The following is a 19,708-nucleotide window of genomic DNA, read 5'->3' as shown; positions in this document are numbered from 1 at the left end:
CTGACCATGCAGCACCAATCGCCTGACTGCACTGTGACTGTGCCTGACCGTACAGTATCTTAATAAAAAATTTGCCTGGCAACTGTGTTTTAGATTTCGGCCCCCTTTATGTGATTGAGTTTGACACCCCTGTTCTACAGTTTTGTAAACAGTGGCTTCGGGATCTGTAACCACTGTGGTCATTAGCTGCTACCCCTTGATTATAGGGAGGGGAGATTACATAGAAAAGTCAGTTAAATTAATCACTTTGTTTTAACACTTCTCTTCTTTATTAACATCACACACAAAGATAACATTGATGACAACTTCCAGGGAATATTTACTTGAGGAAGACAAGCTTTTATGAACATTCAAAATGTCAGTAAGCAAAACACTATAGAAGGTACTTCCCTGCAGCCATTTTTTCCAGAGACAATTGTTGGCTGAACTCTGCAGGCAGTATTTTCCAGAGATACTCCTAACCACAGCTAGTAACATCATAGGTATTTGCTGGGTGATTTAGTTGGCTGTGTGCCCCTGGAATAAAAGACTGTACCAAAATATTAGAAATATTAAAATATTAGTGTATTCAAATATAATAAGCATAGTATTATTTTTGGATGCTAAATGAAAATAACAATACACAGACTATTGGTACTATTCTGAATTGTAGTGTTAAACTGGGGTATATACTAGTAAATTCTTGCACACATGGTCCAAGATAACAAATTCAGTTAATCCAGTGAATGTTAGTTATGGAATATGGCGTTCAGTAAGAATCCAAGTTCCTGGCTGAACAGAATCCTTAAAATCACATGTAAAAACAATTTTAAGTGCACACTTCTATTTAACCCTTCAGTAGCCTACTATACATATGTAAATTAGGACTTGGATTCAGTTCTTTTATGGAGGATTCGGCCAAACCCAAGAATAGTGGATTCGATGCATGCCTAGCAAGGACAAGGATTATATATCTTTTGTAGGGTCATAAAAAACATGTACCTGAAAGTCATTACTCTCTTAAACACTGTAGGACTCAGTGGTGCTATGTAAATAGCAATAATCCCTTAAAATACAAAAGGAAATCTGTCCGGCTATGCTTATTACACATTCTCTGCATGTTTTCCTTTTTACCACTGCTTTGAGATCTTCAGCATTGACTTGCCTAGGCTAAAGTAATCAACAAACTTTTTTTTTTTTTTTTTAACACTAGCAACAATCCAACAGCACACTTTGATGGTTATACATAAATGCTGATTTTCAGAAGAAATAAAGTAGAAGCAATCAGTATCAATCAGTATAGCAGTTCTTGCTGTTATGTAGCAATGCAGAGAACACATGATCCGTGCAGACATATTAAGCAATTCTTTAGTACATTAAGGTAATTTTTTTTTTTCATGGACAGCAGCATGCATTCATTTAACACAGATCCAGTGGATTAACTACCCAGCGACCCCCCTAAAAAAAATCTTTGGAGGGACCTGGCATGCATAACATCCACCCACTCATGTTGCCCGCTCCTGCCAGCTTGCACCACCCATGAACTTTCAGTTAGGAGAGTGGCTGGGGAGAGGGAATTTTGTATACAACTACAGAGGAAGCAGACCCTGTGGACCAGGCCCCCATGGCCACAGGGTCTGCTTCTTCTATAGGAACGCCAGTGCATAGATCTTTTTTTTTTTTTATCACAAATCCTCTAATATTTACAGAATTGTCTGCACATTTTACAGTATAAACTGCATGGAAACTTATTATTTTAATTTTATTCCTGCTGTGTTTTGCCACAAAAGACTGCAGAAGACTGAAAAAGGATTTGGGACATAGCAAAATAGCTCCACACGGCCTGCCAACACCATAAACTACAACCTTTAGCCATATAAAAACATATGCTATGTTACACTATAAAAACAACCTATATGTCAGTCACTGTTAACTTTGAATGAAAAGCTGCTCCATATACATAACACTAAAAATTATTAAACTTCTATACCCCTCTAGCAATATATCTACCCTGAACAAAGTTTATTTGAAGTACTTTATGCAAAAATATCATTAAAAAGTTATCTTCCTGAACTGTGCCAGAACCTACTGCACTCTCCATATCACCTTCCAATATCACCTTCTCAAACTGGAAACCAGCTGCTGCAGTTCTACAAAGGATTCTCTAGCTGCTTGTTTGTTCTTTAACATTATTACAAATAACATTCTGGGGCAGAGTTACTTCCTTATTGTTGTAAGTGTTGTGAGCAGGTAAAGGAATGTGTAGACTTACTTTGTGGATTTATGGCGGACCTGGGTGCTGTCTTCCCTGCTTGCAGCACTAACTTTGATCTCAGCTGTTTCCATTAGATGGCAACAGAAAACAATAATACCCATGGTTTGCCCAAGTTGTATAATCACTGATTTTGTATCACTGTATCAAATGAGAACTAATATTCTAATTATTCAACTGTAATTTTTTAATTATTAATGCATGTACTTAAAGACAAGAACCATCTACTTTAATGTCAGGTAATTGAGCATATCAGCTGGAGCTGACACCTACACAAGGTTCTGTATATTTATATATAGTTGCATAGTTAAAGGGGTTGTTCACCTTCAAAGTCTAAATCTTATTAAACCACCAAAAAGTGTGTTAGAAACAGGCCTGGATTTGTGGCAAGGCCACAAAGGCCCGGACCTAGGGTGGCAGGTCTTAAGGGGCATGCTGCTCAGCTGCCTGTAAACTGGACCGGAGCACTGGGGAAGTTCAGACGACCTGCTCGCCAATCCCCAGTGCTCCGTACCTGATAAAGGAAATTTGTACATGCGTGTGCAAGAGGGGGTGGGGCGATGCGCCAAGATTGGGGCCTGGGGTGCCCCATATGCAAATCTGATCCTGGTTAGAAAATCCATTTTCCATAAAGAAAACTAAAAAGGCCACTGTAATAGTTACTTTTTATACCTGTCAAATCAGTCTTTCTCTTGTCCTGCTGATTAGTTTTCCGAAGGTATGGGAGTGGCCTATTTTGAACGACTTCCTATATGCTTACATCATCACGTACAGGCTTTGCCCTTACTTTCTTCCTATTGGACCAATACAATTGCTTATGCACCAGTTGCATATATTGAAAAGTCCTTGGTTAATTTCTTCCTTGCAATGGCCTAGGCAAACAGACTTGGCATATCAAAAATCTAACATACTGTTATGTTATACAGTATTTGCAGCACAGGCACAGGAAGCAATGTCAGACTGACAGGAGACACAGCCTTTAGGAGGTAAGTCTGCTGCCAGTACTATGCGTAACATCATATAAGGAAGTTAAAAATTGACTGTAGTGTTAATAGTGGTCACTGACCCCCCCAGCACAGGCTCTGTGCAGAAGTGAAGGATCAGTAGAGGTGAATATATCTTCAGCTGCACATTTTTTTTTTACTATATATATGGCAAAGATTGTCAATGGCAAAGTCCATCAAGTTCAACCCCAGTGCACATATATACACATACCTATACAGACCTATCACATAGATAAACTTTATATACCAATACTAACTAACTGTAGATCTTAAAATTCCACTATAGCCTTGAATAGTATGCTTGTTCAAGAAATCATCCAAGCCACTCTTAAAGGCATTAATAAAATCTGCCATCACAACATCACCCAGCAGGGCATTCCACAATCTCACCATGAAGAACCATCTATGCTACTTCAACTAAAAGTTCTGTTCCTCTAGGGGTGGACTATCTGTCTATAATGTCCTCTAATACACTTGTAAAGAATAATCATGTTCCCATTACAAGCACCTCTTTTTCAGAGAAAACAGCCCCAACCTTGACAGTTTATAATCATAGTTTAAAGCCTCCATTCCTTTACCAATTTGGTTGCACGTCTTTGCTCTGTCCAACTCAATAAAACTGCACTGTATACTTATGGTGAGGCCTTACCAGAGAAATATTCAGAGGCAAAATTATATTTTTATCCTTTGAGTTAACGCCCTTTTTATGCAATATAGTACTTTATTTGCTTAAGTAGCCACTGAATGACACTTCTTTGAATTAAAAAGCTTGTTATCCACAAAAATCCCCAGCTGTTTCTCAGTTAAGGATACCCCCAATACACATAATTCATATTTCTGTTATTTCTACCAAAAGGCCATAACTTTGAACGTTGAACCTCATTTTTCAGTTTGCTGTCCAGTTTTCCAATTTAGTTAAATCCCTCAGCAAAGTGTCAGCATCCTGCATGGAACTTGTAGTTTTGCATAATTTAGTATCAGCAGCAAACAAAGACAATACTTTCAATCTAGGTCATTATTAAACAAGTTAAAAAGCAAAGGGGCAATGGACAGACCCCTGTTTTACTCCACTTACAAACCTGGTCCGGTTAGAAAATGTTCCACTAACCACCAGTCTTTGCAATCTATCCTTTACTCTACCTGAGTACAAATATTATGTTCCAGGCTAATATTCATATTGGAAACAAGCATTGACCGTGCATATATTGTGTATGTTGTGGAGAATCGTAATCTCCTCTGCTGATGTAGAGATGTTGTTTGCTACAAATTTTGTGAGTGCCCAATAGTCCTACTTGTGTCTTTACACTTTTTTTAGCAACCTTTGTGCAGTATTGTACCAAAAGCTTTAGCAAAGTCCAGTGCCTAACCGGAAAATCCAAGCTATGGGCCTACCACTCCAGCACACTGCTCCGCTGCCACCCCCCAACTAAGTAAGAGCGCCCCACTGGGGCACACCGCTTGAAGCCCCCACCTTCCCCTCTAATGATTACCATTGCCACCAGCATGAAGACTACCACCACAGAATCCAATGTATTACATTCTGGCCCTGCATCATACAGCCTCCCAAAGTGTCCCAGCCAGCGGGGCCAAACAGGGTTTTTCCCTTGCCCTGGTTGACCAGTTAGACTATGGCAAAGTCTAAGTAGATCACAGATAATGACATTGCAGGATTTAGGTTCCTGCTCACCTTCTCATAGAAGGCAATTTAATTAGTCTACAATTACACATAAAATAAAGTGACCAGATCACTTGAAAATTCAGGGACATGTCTTAAACCCAGCTAGAAGGGCAGCATTGATTGCAATTAAATGTATATGCTATCAGTGTAGCCCCTGTAACATGAATTTATGACATGTCTCTGAATTTTCACGTAACCTGGTCACCCTAGCATAAAAATAATAAAACCATGCTGGTAAAATGTGCATGATGTGCAATGTATTTAAGTATATAATCCCTTATTACCCATTCCAAAAGCTTTCTTACCACTGATGTCAAACTAACAGGCCTATAGTTTTCAGGCTGAGAATGGGATCCCTTTTTGAATAGTGGCACCACATTAGCAATTACTCCATGCTGCAATATGCTTCTTCATCTCTAATTTAGCTCATTTTTTTCCTAACTTGAGAACATGTTTTTTCTTACCAATCTCAAAACCATGTTTTGCTTTGCTGCAAAGTTCCTTGCTTACAAGATGAATATACTTGTATGCATGTATAATTAATAAGCAGCATTTTAAAGACTGAAAACATACTCATTTGTTGTCCTCCCTGAAGAATCTGCAAGAGCCAGTCCTTTGGTTTAATGCAAGGGCACCTTCACACATATATCTGTCACAGTTGGCTAATTGTGTGTCCTCTTGATTTGTATAAATGTTAGTGCTGTTTATGCAAGGAAAGTTTTCTGCATCCTGTGTGTTAGCATCGAAGTTTTGAACATAGGTCATTTCCTCCTTTATAGCAGTTGAGTCCTGCACCTGCCAGCTTCTTCTCTGTGCCATTCTGCTGGGTTCCTGGGTATCACAGCTTATTTTATGTATTTTTTTGGCTTCCTCTGGAGTTTCATTCTTCATATTGTGGGTTTTAAATCCACAGTCGTCTGACTTAATGTTGATCCCCTTAATTTTACTAAAGTGTTTCAAGGTTTCACAACTCATCGCCTTTATGTTATGGCTGGAACACTCTTTTTTTAAACTACCATCTTCAATGTTATAATGGTTTTTTTGCACATCACAATTTCTTTCTTGTGTACTACTGTAGGGCTTTTGTGCCTCATGACTGTTCTGTTTATTATCATTAAGGATCTGGGTCTTGTGGCTTATACTTTCACAGACCATGCTGGTCTCCTGTAACATCCAACTTCCCTGCATGGTACCACTGTTCTTCTGTGCCTCACCATTCCTTTCCTTCATGAATTTACTTGCCTCACAGCATATAGCTTGCATTTGTCTACTGGCCTCCTGTGTCTCATAGCTTCTTTCATTTATTTCCCTGCTGAGAATTTCAGTCTCAGGGCCTACTTTCTGCATATAACTGCAGGACTCCTGTGACTTATAGCTCTCTTTATGCATGTTACTGCTTATCTCCAATACATCAGAGCTTCTTTTTTGCATGGCACTGTCAGGTGTTAGTGCCTCACAGCTTTTCTCGATATTAGTGCTAGATTTGTCTGCCTTGCATTTTTTTTCAAGTGTGCTACTGCAAGACATATGTGTCTTGTTGCTATCTTCAAGAATGTTACTGCTTGACACAGATTGCCTTTCCGTTTTACTGTCAGTTGTCTGCAGGGTTTTTGTCATATCTGGAAAAAGGAAAAAGCTTAAATTTACTTAAAAGAAAAAATATAAGCAATTATTTATAAAGGAAATTTAAAAAGCAAAGAAGCAGGCATAAAGCATATTTTTGGCTACAGTGAATCTTTCTACCCACAATTCTTTGTGCATCTGGAAGCTGGAATTGATCTGACAGAGGGGCATAATAAGATGCACAACCTGGGCCCTACATGTAAAGTTCAATATTTGGAAGAGCCATGGTTATCCACATGCACGCCCCTTACTTGAACATCATTCTCAAGGTGGAACACAAAGGGCCTGTAGGTGCATAGTGCATGTACAGCCAGATTTTAATGCCTGCAGATTCACTTGATGAACCAGGTCTATGATTTTTTTTGCAATTACCTATGTGTATATCACATTATTGGCCTGTATTAGAGTGAACTTTAGGATAATGCCTTTCTGGTTTCCCAAAATACTTCTGGTAGCCCAGCTTGAAGTCACTTAGAATGGGATAAGGGGGGCGGACATTTATTTGCTTTCCTAGATGCTCTGGAAACTATGGCTAAATGGATGATATAAAAATGTTTAAATATCTTTTGGAACCGAAAGGGTGGTTTGAACCCTAAAAGTTTGAAAACTTTGAAACTTTGAAAAAGTATATTCATTCCATTCATAAAAATGAACTTTTTTTTATTTATGGCTCTATCCTGTGTGTTTTATGTTAAACAAGACATACTGAGATTTTAAGTATGTCTTACTGCTGCTTTTTTTAAACTGCACTTTTTAAGATTGCAAGAATACAAAGCTATGTTGCCAATTTGCAGAAAAAAAATTGGGAACAATTGGCACTTTTTTAACGGCCCATGCAATGACAAATAACGCTCACAGGAATATTACTTTTGGCCTAGGTGCAGAACACATGATTTGCCAAACCAGTTCTGCAACCAGCAAATTTATAGCCACTTTTTATGTTATAACTTAACTTGAATATGTGTAACATTTTTCAGCCTGTTAGCCCAACTAAAGACACCTGTGTCGCAAACCCCCTTCCAGATCTTATACTTTATTTTAAAATCCTTTTCTCAGTGCACATGAAGTTTAATTGCTGTTCATAACTAGAATCTGAAATAAAGCAATAATATACTTACAACTTAAAATGCTATTTCTTATTTTACAAAATACGCTGTCATCACAGGACCATGATCTGATGGCATGCATAAACCTTAGCTCAGCTGGATACTGAGACATTTCCAGATTTATCATAACAGGAATTAATCGACCTTCAGAAAGAGGTGATTCTATCAGAGCTTGGTGCATCTGAAATTTACACCAGTCATCACTGAGGAATTCCGGAGTTAGCAGCATTATCCAGCAATGACTGTTCCCCAAACCACTACAAATCTCAGATGGGATGGGGCTTCCTAATGACATGTCCCTCATTGGCAGGAAACAACGCAGTTTCTCTGGCTGAGTCTCCAAATAACGAAGCAATGCTAGAGCATAATTAGAGTCTCTCTCACTATGGCAGATATAAGCATCGTAAAGGCGTGACCATCTGATGCACTTTTCAGGCCAGGAAATATTAGGATGTGGTGGTGGTGAGCACTCCTTTGGCACCAAATAATTCTGATGACTGCTGCTAAAAGTTCCAGAGCAAGAAGTAATTTTAGAAGAGGTGACTGGGTTGGGTGGTCTGGCTGTTTTTTGCTGATCTTTCCTTACTATCTGCTTGAGCCACTCTGCAACAAAGAAATATCATACATTATCAGCTATTCTGAAAACACTTTGAATTTTGAACTTTATGAATTATATTTAAAGGAGCTTTGAATATTGCTGTACATGTTTACATCCACTCTGATTTTCTGGCTCACCTTACCAGTTTGACCACTGTAAAAGGCTATCTTAAAGGAGAAGGAAAGGCTAGTAAAGAGTTAATCTCAAGCAGCAGGCAAAACTTCAGTTGTCTCAATAGTGCCCTTAAGTCTCCCCATATTTCACCTGTTCAGAAGATCTGAAGCCAAACAGGAAGAAAAAGCGCCACGCTGGATAAAGAGGATTCCCATAATGCATCACTCCTGCACAGACTATGTGACCAGGACACTGTAGGTGGCGCATGCGCATTACTCGATTTTAGTGAGAGAAGCAGGCGCGCTCCCCTCCCCTGGCCTCTGTGACACACAGACACAGAGAAGCACAGAAGCAGGCAAGGAGCAGGCAAGCGCTGGAGCAAGCGGGGAGGGGGGTTGCGAGCGCGGTGCGAGCGGGGGTGTTTCATCGCCACGGGGGGGTTTCAAGCGGGGGAGTCCAAGATGGCGGCCGTGACAGGCTGCAAATACAAGCCAATTTTTGGGAGATGTGACAGTAGTAGCTCTTTAAGTACCATTCTACTCAGGTCTATGTTACTATTGGAAACTCCAATACCACTAAAGAGTTATAAAAAATACAAATTTATTTTAATCCATTAAAAAACAACTGTAACCCCCTAAATACATGGCCTTATGTATTTAGGGGGTTACAGTTGTTTTTAATTGATTAAAATTTGTATTTTTTATAATTCTTTGGTGGTATTGGAGTTTCTAATTTAATTTCAGATGTTTTACCTTCATTTGATCACTAGGGGGAAGTCTCTATATACCACTTATTATGTTTCACTTTATCTGTGTTTTCTTGGATTTTCTTTTGGGTTTTGCTATGTTACTAGTGGAATAGACTACAATCACAGCAACAGCAAGGTTACTGGGGACGCTTAGGAGGAACATTTACTGGGCAAATAAAGTACCTTATGGGTTGCTGCACCTGGGCAAACTTTGTGCCCCTTTATTACTAATGGGTTTAAGTTTGTAAGCTCTATGTATTTTGTCTTCCTTTATCTGAGCAGTCTATACTGTTCAGATCATAGTTGTCTTACAACAAATGTTCAGATATCAACTGTACATTCTAATGCAATCTAAAACTAACATTCAGATTGAAATTGTAGGATTTAAGTCCTAAAAATAACAAATTTGACAATGTTTTGCCCATTAATAATTGTACAAAATGTATGTCCCGGTAATACATTTTAGGTCACCCATGTATATCATCAATACATGCACAGATATTATTGTTATATGACAGAAATAACGTGTCCAATCGACTTAACGACCAATCGCCATGATAAGAAAATTGTCAGGACTATAATTTAAAGCCCACACACGGTCCGAAAATGGTATTGTTGTTGTTTCATATGATTATATTGGTGCGTGTATGGCCATCTTAGCACTTGATCTTGAATGCAATTGTATAGATTGTAAGTAGATTAACTATGTTCAGTGACTGTATTGTTCTACATGTGTTCTATTAATGTTTTGTTTTAATGTATAAAACTATAAAAAAGTTTACTCTTTAAGAATATTTATATAAAGTAAGGTAGAATAACCTGATGCAGTTAAAAAAAATGTTAAGGGTTTGAAGGAACAGTTCAGTGTATAAATGAAACTTGGTAAAATAGACAAACTGTGCATAATCAAAAATGTTTTCAATATAGTTAGCTAGGCAAAAATGTAATCTATAAAGACTACAGTGGGCAGATGTCTAACATAATAGCCAGAACACTACTTTCTCCTTTACAGCTCTCTAAGCTGCTCTCAGTCAGTAACCAATCAGTGACTTGAGGGGGGCCATATGGGACATAAATGTTCAGTTAGTTTGCTTTCGAATCTGTGCTCACAAACTAACTGAACAGTTATATCTAGTATAAATAAATTTAAAGCAACTGGACTTGTTTGGTAATCATTGAAGACGTTTCACTACTCATCCGAGCAGCTTCTTCAGTTCAATTGACTGGTATGGGAAGTCATCAGCATATATACTCTTCCACTAAGAACAGCATTGTATGTAGCATCACCGGTGGGATGGCATTTTGGGGAGATTAGTCGCCTGCGACAAGGGAGATTTAACGCGGGCGACTAATCTCCCCGTGTGCCAGAGCCCTAAGACATCAAGCAGCCAGACAGGTGAGGGGCCACACAGAGGGGGGTCATGGTCCGCCAGATGGACAGCACTGCTTTATAATATAGTGAAAGGGAATCAAGCTATTTATGGCACATTGAAGCGATTGATGCTTAATGTATCAACTGTAATTAGTTTCTTGATACACGCTATTAAACACTGTTTTTAGCTTGATACATGTCCTTTTTTTCTCTAACCAATTCACATACCAAATATTTCCTATTGGCATTATGGAATATACCTTTGCTAAAGTATATTTGTATAATGGCTCAAAGCAATAAAAATGACAAAGACCACAGTATTTAAAATTACCAAACCTTTTAAGATGTACTTACCAAGCATGCCTCCACGTTTATACTGAGTTCTTTGCGTGTGAAATCATTCTGCAGAAAAGCAAAAGGCAATTGTTTTGTACTGTACAACGTACTTGAAACTATTACAATTAACACATATGTTCCTTGTGCATTAAAGGGATAGTAACACAAAAAAAAATGAAAGTGTATAAAAGTAATTACAATATAATGTACTGTTCCCCTGTATTGATACAAATTGTGTATTTTCTTTAGAACCAATACTATAGTTTAGTAAACAAAGCTGCTGTGCAGCTGTGGGGGCAGCCATTCAAAGAAGAAAAGGCACAGGTTACTTAGCAGATAACATATAAGACACTATTGTATTGTGTAGAGCTTATGCATTATCTGCTACCTAACCTGTGCCTTTTCTCCTTTTTTCCAGCTAGAATAGCTGCCCCCATGGCTACATGGCAGGGTATTTATATAAACTATAGTACTGTTTCTGAGGCAGGCACACAACTTTTACCAGTGCAGGGCAACAGTACACTGTATTATAATTACTTTAAAACACTTTCATTTTTTGCTGTTACTGTTCCTTTAAGGCAAGTACTCTGTCACTAGCATATAAGAATATGGCTTCATGAAGAGGCACTGCACTTCTAAAGTATCTGTAGAGTTCTACTGGAAGGGCAACACTATTTCTCCATGAGAAAATCCATCAATTATATTCTATTTTGTCGAAAGTGGTCATACAGTCAGAGAATTCAGACCATTGTTAATTAAAGGAGGTTTCAGAAAATTATGAAAAATGATCCTTGGTGACGGGTGACGGGAGACCAGGAGAAAGCCACCAAAATCCCATAACTCCTGAAAAAAATAGGTTGTTGACAGCTGTGTGTGTGCACAGACGCAGCATGTTAGATTAACCACAAGTGCACAGAAACCAGGCAATAAAATACCCTAAGATCAATGCAAAAGTAATATGGTCAATAAAAGTTCAGGACTGGTTCAGATAACACACAACAGATTTGTGTTCCCTGTGTGGTCTCAGTGCTGTTTTCTTTAAAAGATACAAAAAAAAAAACAATTATGGTGCAGTAATTTAAAAGGTGTATAAACCACTCACAATAAATGCATAAACTGCAGGCACATAGTTGCAATCCAGGCGGTTCACCTCATCTGTGTCTCCGTGCTACATTCCTCCATACACGCAGCCTGGCTTCCTGGTTAGCTGGTCACATGCTACCTTGATCCTTTACTGGGTAAAACCTTTCAGTACAGAAGTTTTAGGAGGTCTTAAGCAGAATCAGTTAAGCAATGAGCCCAAAATTTCAAGTGAGACACTGTCTCAATAAAAACATATCATATTTACACGCTGTAAGCAGCCTAAAGTGTGTTCATGTACTTGATACACTTCCTTACAGGCTCAAAACCTGCTCTCTATCACCATCTAGAGGTCAGTATAGCATAGGATTGTTAGCAGGATTCTATCACAGCGAAAAATAGTTTAGTTTTAAGCATAAATAAACCTGTCCGAGGTAATTTTGGCATGTGCTGTGGCGATATTGGATACAATCACTGTGCCTTATTTATGCACATACCAATGATATAGAAACATAAAGAATTTATTGAAAAGCACCAATTGTAACAGATCCAATATCTGTTTCAGTTGGTCACTGGTAAAACTAGAGCTACAGAGGGCCAACCAACAGCCTCTACCCCCAATTCATGGGGGATAGAGGTGATTAGGTTGGAAGCATCTAGAAATTTCAAAACCACAGGTTTTTCCTAAAATAATTTTTTGTGTCAATTTTAAAAAATGTGATGAATTTTTAATAAATGACCTACCAGTTAAAGCCAAAGGGACCAACAGTCCATCGAAAAAAGTGGCTAAAGGAGCCAGCAATGAACTCACATTGACTGCCAACCTTGGAGGATGGTCTAACCCAGTGCTGTCCAACTGGCGGCCCGCGACCCCCCTCTGTGTGGCCCCCCACTTGTCTGGCTGCTTTGATGGCTTACCTTTGAGTAAGCATTAAATGGTATCAGTACTGAGATTAACTGGCCCCCTGCATGGTTCTCACCTCAGATTCAGGCTGTAGTCCCTCTGTATTGTTTAAAAATGTAATCCCCTGTGTTTTTCACACCTTTTAATACCTGCAGTGTTCACACCTCAGGCTCAGACTGTAATCACTCCCATTGTTCACTTCTTCACACCTCAGACATAGGTACTGTAGGCAGAGTATGGCACATACAGCCAGCATAGGGCAGGTAGAGTATGGCACACACAGGCAGCATAGGTCAGGGAGGGTATGGCACACACAGGAAGGGTAGGGCAGGCAGAGTATGGCACACACAGTCAGGGTAGGGCAGGCAGAGTATGGCACACACAGGCAGGGTAGGGCAGGCAGAGTATGGCACACAGAGGCAGCATAGGGAAGGCAGAGTATGGCACACACAGGCAGGGTAGGACAGGCAGAGTATGGCACACACAGACAGCATAGGACAGGCAGAGTGCTGCCTGTGTGTGCCATACTCTGCTTGCCCTATGCTGCTGGTGGGAGGTGAACCTGGCAGGGGTTTGTTGTGGGAGTTTGTTAGCAGTTGGAAATAGCCATTAAATGGTCCCAAAGGTGTTTAATTATGTACTGGGGGTTGCTCTGCTATCCACAGGGGAGGAGGAGGCATATGGAATTTAAGGGTATATCTTAATATGACATAATTCTTTCACATATGAATGATGGTTGATATCCCCACAGTAAGCACCAAGCATTAGGGATTTTGCTGTGCTACCACCATTGTGATAAAATAGGTGTGGTTTTAAGTGGGTGTGGTTTCAAAATGGGGAGTGGTCAAAACTGGCTTCCATTAGCGGCCCTCCACCATGTATGCTAGAGAAATTCCGGCCCTCGGCACCGTAGAAGTTGGACAGCACTGGTCTAACCTATTGGTGGTCTGGAGCGGCAACATTGAATCCCTAATATGTTTTAAGGAGATGTTGGACACATGCCTGCCTACTATACAAAATACTAAGGCGCTAGACATAAAACATTTTTGGATACTACTGTATATGTGAAAAACAGAAAATTTTTGGCAGATCTGTTTGTGAAAGAGACAGACAGTAACAACTTATTAATGTATAACTTTTTATTATGATATGTGCATGTGTTATTTACCAAGGTCACAAGTCCTTCAAGTAATGAGGATAGTGAGTGAGGGGAAGACATTGGAGCAGAGACTTAACAAAATGGCTCAGAAGTTTATACATATTGGATATTCATTGCATCTGCTCTGCAATGAACTACACAAATTAAGGCATATAGTTCAGAATTCTTATTCATGCATTCTAGGCAAAAAGGTGGTAAAATATTCTGTCTTTGCATACATTTCACCCCACATTCCAGAAAGTACATCACATTATCAACAAGCACTGGTGTGTCCCAGCAAGAACATTACTAGATAGATAGAGGATAGATAGATAGAGGCATTCAAGAGTCCTCCACTTTTGTCCTTGTTAGGAATATAATGAGATCCCTGTAGCAAGGAACAATTTGGATAGGAAACAATTAGGGTTTATACAGATTTTACTTGTGATAAAAGCTAAGTTGCATAAAGGAGAAGGTAAGTCATTTTGGCATTTTACTGCCAATAGATTTGCCACATTAGTGCCACCTAGAATAATATATTTATTCTGCAGAAACCATTTCCATACTTGAGTAAACAGCTTTCTATGTTTGCTTAAGATAGCAGCTGCCATTTTAAGTAGCTTCCTGCCTGCAGTCTAGTGATTATAGCTGAGATCACACATTCCTAAGGGAGGGGGGAGGAAGTTCTTAGCATTCTCATGGGAGGGGGGTGCAGGAGAGGGGAGAGAACTGCACAGACTCTGGCCACTGGAATTAAGGATGTTTCTGATAGAGGCACTGGAACATCATGTTTACAAAAAAAAGAGACAAGAATTCCCGTGTTTCTTTTGATAGAGTGCTTTTCTTTCTTTTTACCTTTCCTTCTCCTTTAAAGCCCCCAGAATAAAAACTATCAAGGAACATGTGGTTGCAGTATTATTGTATACAAATGGCTATTAGGTATTCAGCAAGAACTGAGCTGAAAGGGTTAAGATCCCACAGACAGTGACCAGGCAAAGAATAAGCAGAGTATAGACTAGCTCCCTTAATACGCTGAATGCGTAGACCAGTGGTTCTCAACCTTCCTAATGCCGCAACCCTTTAATACAGTTCCTCATGCTTTGGTGACCCCCAACCAAAAAATTATTCCTAAGACCATCGGAAATATGTGTGTTTTCCAATGGTCTTAGGCAACCCCTGTGAAAGGGTTGTTTGACCCCCAAAGGGGTCATGACCCACAGGTTGAGAACCACTGACAAACTGAAAACAACTAGGGCAGACATATCGGCAAAAAAGTATCAAAGTACTGGAGAACTTCAGATAAAAACAAACAGGTGCTCAAAGTAAAAGTTAAATAGGAAAAGAAACACTTGCCAGAGCAGTGTAGCAGCAGGGAGATACAGGCTTCTGTGACACGGGCTGAAATCTGCCCCTACCATTCAAAAAATATGACTGCACCCAGAGCCACTGCTTGGCCCAAGTGAAGGCCAAGAATCCACGTCGTGTGGCAGGAGCATCAGATGCAGGCTGAAATGTCAAAAGTTGCCTATGCATGTTCGTTTGCTACTGAGTGGTAAATCAGTGCAGTGAAATTCATATCAGGCTGACCTTATCAGGTCAGGAAAAAAGTAAATGAAATAACAGGTCTACTTTTCACCTGAATACAAGATCTATTTTAAGCCAATTACTGCACAATTTCAGGAAAAAATGGAATGATCCGACTTTACAGTTTCAGCCAAATCAAACTCATACCCTGGCAGAATGAAAACCACACCGTTCTGTACGATACAGGCATGTCTATTATTTTTTTTCTCATCCCGATTGCCACTTTTGTCTCTGATCTTACCTTTTCGTGTGCTTTCTTTTTTCTTCTTCTTTTTTTTCCAGCTTGGGGAAGAGTGCAGCACACACTGGTGTGACATATGCATAGCAAAGAAAACAGCAGTCACAGATGCTAGTTACAAAGCCGGTTTTTCTCTTGTTTGGGTGTTGCTAAACATTAGGCCCATGGGTGTGACTCTAGAATACCAACCTGTGGCCCTCTGCAACTACCAGAATCCTTCCTGTCTGTGTTGCAACAGGTAGACATCGAATTCCTATTTCACAGGAAATTCATAAAAGCATCATAGTTTCGGATTCTGGCTACTCAGTAATAATACAATATAATTTGATAGCGTGATAAATGATGTGGAGGGTTTCAAACCTCTTCATGACTAAAAGTGTAAGATAGCTGGGAGGAGTACTAGGGAGCTCCATCTGGGAAAACCTACACTCATTGTATACTGGCTTTCTTATAGCCCCCCTCCTCAAAATCACAAGGTTTCATCAACAATACAAATAAACACTCCCTGTTTTGCTCTGATGCATTGATCACAGTCAGAGAGTGGCAGATTTGTTTTAAGTGGAGGTTCTGAATACTGACTGTCTGATGCACACATGATGTGCTATTATACTGGGGGAATGTACAATTTACCAGAGCAATAAATGTGGATACTATCTATTTACTTATTCCTTTATTAATAAGATACAAGATCAGATGAAAAATCAGGAGCATCCCTAGGAAAATGCAAATAGAAGGTTGTATTGATAGGGCTTAAATTTAAAACCAGTTAGAACACAATCATTGCAGCCCAAGCTAGGCTTGTTGTATTTACAGCAATAAATGCCCCTCTTTTCAAATGGACTGGTACCCTTAGCATTAAGGGTAAGCTTTGAATTTTTTTACAGGAAATGTGCAAGATGTGTTGTTTTACCAACAGAACTGTGTTTCCAGGGAAGGGTCTGATGCATTTACTGTATATGCAAAAAGTATTGCATTTATAGTGTTTTGTGTGGTAAGTATGCAACAGTCCCAGGCTGGCAGAAAAAATGCTGTTTATTATTATTATTAGGTATTTGTATTTACATATCGCCATCATTCCCCAATGAGATAACAGAATGTGCAAAACAGCATTAAAGTTTTTAAATACCTGGAATGCTGGTAATCTGTAATACAAGGGACCCCCAAATCACAGTAAGTGCTGAAAACCATCCTTATTTATAGATAGTATAAGAACGCCCAGAAGTTACCATTCATACAGAAAAAGGAAAAGCTATGATTCATAGCTTGTCTGGCATGCAGTTAAAAGCAAAAGATCAAGAGTTCAATCAAGATTCAGGAAAAGCCAACATAATAACAAAGTGTGTGACGGAGTTAAGGAAAATACAGGTACAGATGCAAACTACAGTCAGAAGGTTAATTAGAGTAATATTTGGTGTTGAACAACGCTATTAGGGAAAAGCCGATCAGCTGCCTTCTGCTTCCTGAACTAGCATGCACTGATGTGTGTGATCAACTAAAGTAGGTCACATGGAAATCTACTGTGTGTGCACACTATCAGGATGAACCCATGCCTGTCAATGCACATGCATTGTAGAAGGAAGTGGACCGGCTTTTCTCCATTGGCGTACAAACACCCAACTTCCATTATCCTAAGTCAGGGATCCCCAACCTTTTTTTACCCGTGAGCCACATTTAAGTGTAAAAAGACTTGGGGAGCAACACAAGCATGGAACATGTACCTGGGGGTGCCAAATAAGGACTGTTATTGGCTATTTGGCAGCCCCTATGTGGACTGCCAGTCTATAGGAGGCTCTGTTTGGCAGTACACCTGGTTGTACACCTGGTTTTGATGCCTCTAAAACTTGCCCCCAAGCCAAGAATTCAAAAATAAGCACTTTCTTTGAGGCCACTGGGAGAAACATCCAAAGGGTTGGGGAGCAACATGTTGCTCACGAGCCACTGGTTGGGGACCACTGTCCTAAGTGTTAAACACCAAATCTCGCTCTAATTAACCTTCTGGCTGACTCTGCTTATCTGTCTGCACTGTAACTTTGAGCAAGCATTCACAAAAAAGGTTTTTCTATAAAAAGGGTAATATTCAGTTTTACACAGCATATGCAACAAACAAATTAATTTCACTTCTCTGATACCACTGTCAGTCTGAAAATCCCAGACACCTGCTATGTCTACAGTGCCGCAGCTAGTATAAGAGCAAAGTAATTCAATTACAAACAATTAGTTATAAACGATTAACTCACAATCTCACGATTTATTCTGCTCTTTTGTTCTCCCAATAACTGCACAAGCTCCTTCTGCACTTCCTAGACAGAGCTCACTCCTTACCAAAATCGCAATGTGGGGAGGCACAAAAGGGAGGCTGTGATAACTTATCAGTTGCAAAACCTGTCCTGGCTTTCCCATTGTAAGTTAACACAGCCTCCCTTTTATTCTGCACATTTACTCTCAGAGAGAGAAAGAAACATTAAGATTTATTTAGTGGCGTAACAACGCCGCACTGGGCCCCACAAAAAAATCTTCACAGGGGTCAGGCATGCACCTAACTGGCCCTGCCTCCACCTGCCTGCTTCACACAACAAGGCCCTTGATCCAAGTAAACACTAAGAGGGGAAATTTTTACTAGTTAGAAATTTAATGAAAATTTCTAGATTCTATTTGTAACTATGCTAATGCATTTTAGCACCTATATTGAGTAATAAGCCCCTACATATTTATCTTTTTCTCCTTTTTCTGTTTCCATATTCTACTAAATATATTAGTTTTTATGTTCAAGTTTATATTGGTATAGAATAAGCACATACTTCTTTTTTATTTGTTTTAAAGTATAATTAAGAAGTAAGCATGTAGCAGTTTTTTGGCCAAACTTTACATTTTCCTTGTATTATGAATTTCCTGGTGCTGTTGTTACTTACAGTGGCTTGCAAAAGTATTCGGCCCCCTTGAACTTTTCCACATTTTGTCACATTACAGCCACAAACATGAATCAATTTTATTGGAATTCCACGTGAAAGACCAATACAAAGTGGTGTACACGTGAGAAGTGGAACGAAAATCATACATGATTCCAAACATTTTTTACAAATAAATAACTGCAAAGTGGGGTGTGCGTAATTATTCAGCCCCCTGAGTCAATACTTTGTAGAACCACCTTTTGCTGCAATTACAGCTGCCAGGCTTTTAGGGTATGTCTCTACCAGCTTTGCATATCTAGAGACTGAAATCCTTGCCCATTCTTCTTTGCAAAACAGCTCCAGCTCAGTCAGATTAGATGGACAGCGTTTGTGAACAGCAGTTTTCAGATCTTGCCACAGATTCTCGATTGGATTTAGATCTGGTCTGTGACTGGGCCATTCTAACACATGGATATGTTTTGTTTTAAACCATTCCATTGTTGCCCTGGCTTTATGTTTAGGGTTGTTGTCCTGCTGGAAGGTGAACCTCCGCCCCAGTCTCAAGTCTTTTGCAGACTCCAAGAGGTTTTCTTCCAAGATTGCCCTGTATTTGGCTCCATCCATCTTCCCATCAACTCTGACCAGCTTCCCTGTCCCTGCTGAAGAGAAGCACCCCCAGAGCATGATGCTGCCACCACCATATTTGACAGTGGGGATGGTGTGTTCAGAGTGATGTGCAGTGTTAGTTTTCCGCCACACATAGCGTTTTGCATTTTGGCCAAAAAGTTCAATTTGGTCTCATCTGACCAGAGCACCTTCTTCCACATGTTTGCGGTGTGTCCCACATGGCTTGTGGAAAACTGCAAACGGGACTTCTTATGGTTTTCTGTTAACAATGGTTTTCTTCTTGCCACTCTTCCATAAAGGCCAACTTTGTGCAGTGCACGACTAATAGTTGTCCTATGGACAGATTCCCCCACCTGAGCTGTAGATCTCTGCAGCTCGTCCAGAGTCATCATGGGCCTCTTGGCTGCATTTCTGATCAG

General features: G+C 39.7%; 1 protein-coding gene across 2 annotated transcripts; it reads right to left on the bottom strand.

Annotated features, from left to right (window-relative positions):
- Positions 1 to 246: 246 nt before the first annotated feature.
- Positions 247 to 12,277, bottom strand: tirap (toll-interleukin 1 receptor (TIR) domain containing adaptor protein). Of its 2 annotated transcripts, XM_012966680.3 has the most exons (5): positions 11,933 to 12,277; positions 10,849 to 10,896; positions 7,675 to 8,265; positions 5,507 to 6,552; positions 247 to 529 (listed from the first exon to the last, which is right to left on the bottom strand). In XM_012966680.3, the coding sequence occupies exons 2-4, from the start codon at positions 10,853 to 10,855 to the stop codon at positions 5,507 to 5,509; spliced, it is 1,644 nt and encodes a 547-aa protein (XP_012822134.2). In that variant the 5' UTR covers positions 10,856 to 10,896; positions 11,933 to 12,277; the 3' UTR covers positions 247 to 529.
- Positions 12,278 to 19,708: the final 7,431 nt, after the last annotated feature.

This window comes from Xenopus tropicalis, chromosome 7 (assembly GCF_000004195.4).
Source record: "Xenopus tropicalis strain Nigerian chromosome 7, UCB_Xtro_10.0, whole genome shotgun sequence".
Classification (NCBI taxonomy): domain Eukaryota; kingdom Metazoa; phylum Chordata; class Amphibia; order Anura; family Pipidae; genus Xenopus; species Xenopus tropicalis.
This window is presented reverse-complemented; position numbering and strand designations above follow the sequence as displayed.

Excerpts from the sequence above, each read along its gene's own strand:
- tirap (XM_012966680.3), bottom strand. Across the intron at positions 6,553-7,674 it reads AAGAAATAGCATTTTAAGTT|ATATGACAAAAACCCTGCAG; the intron begins GTAAGTATATTA and ends TCCTTTTTCCAG.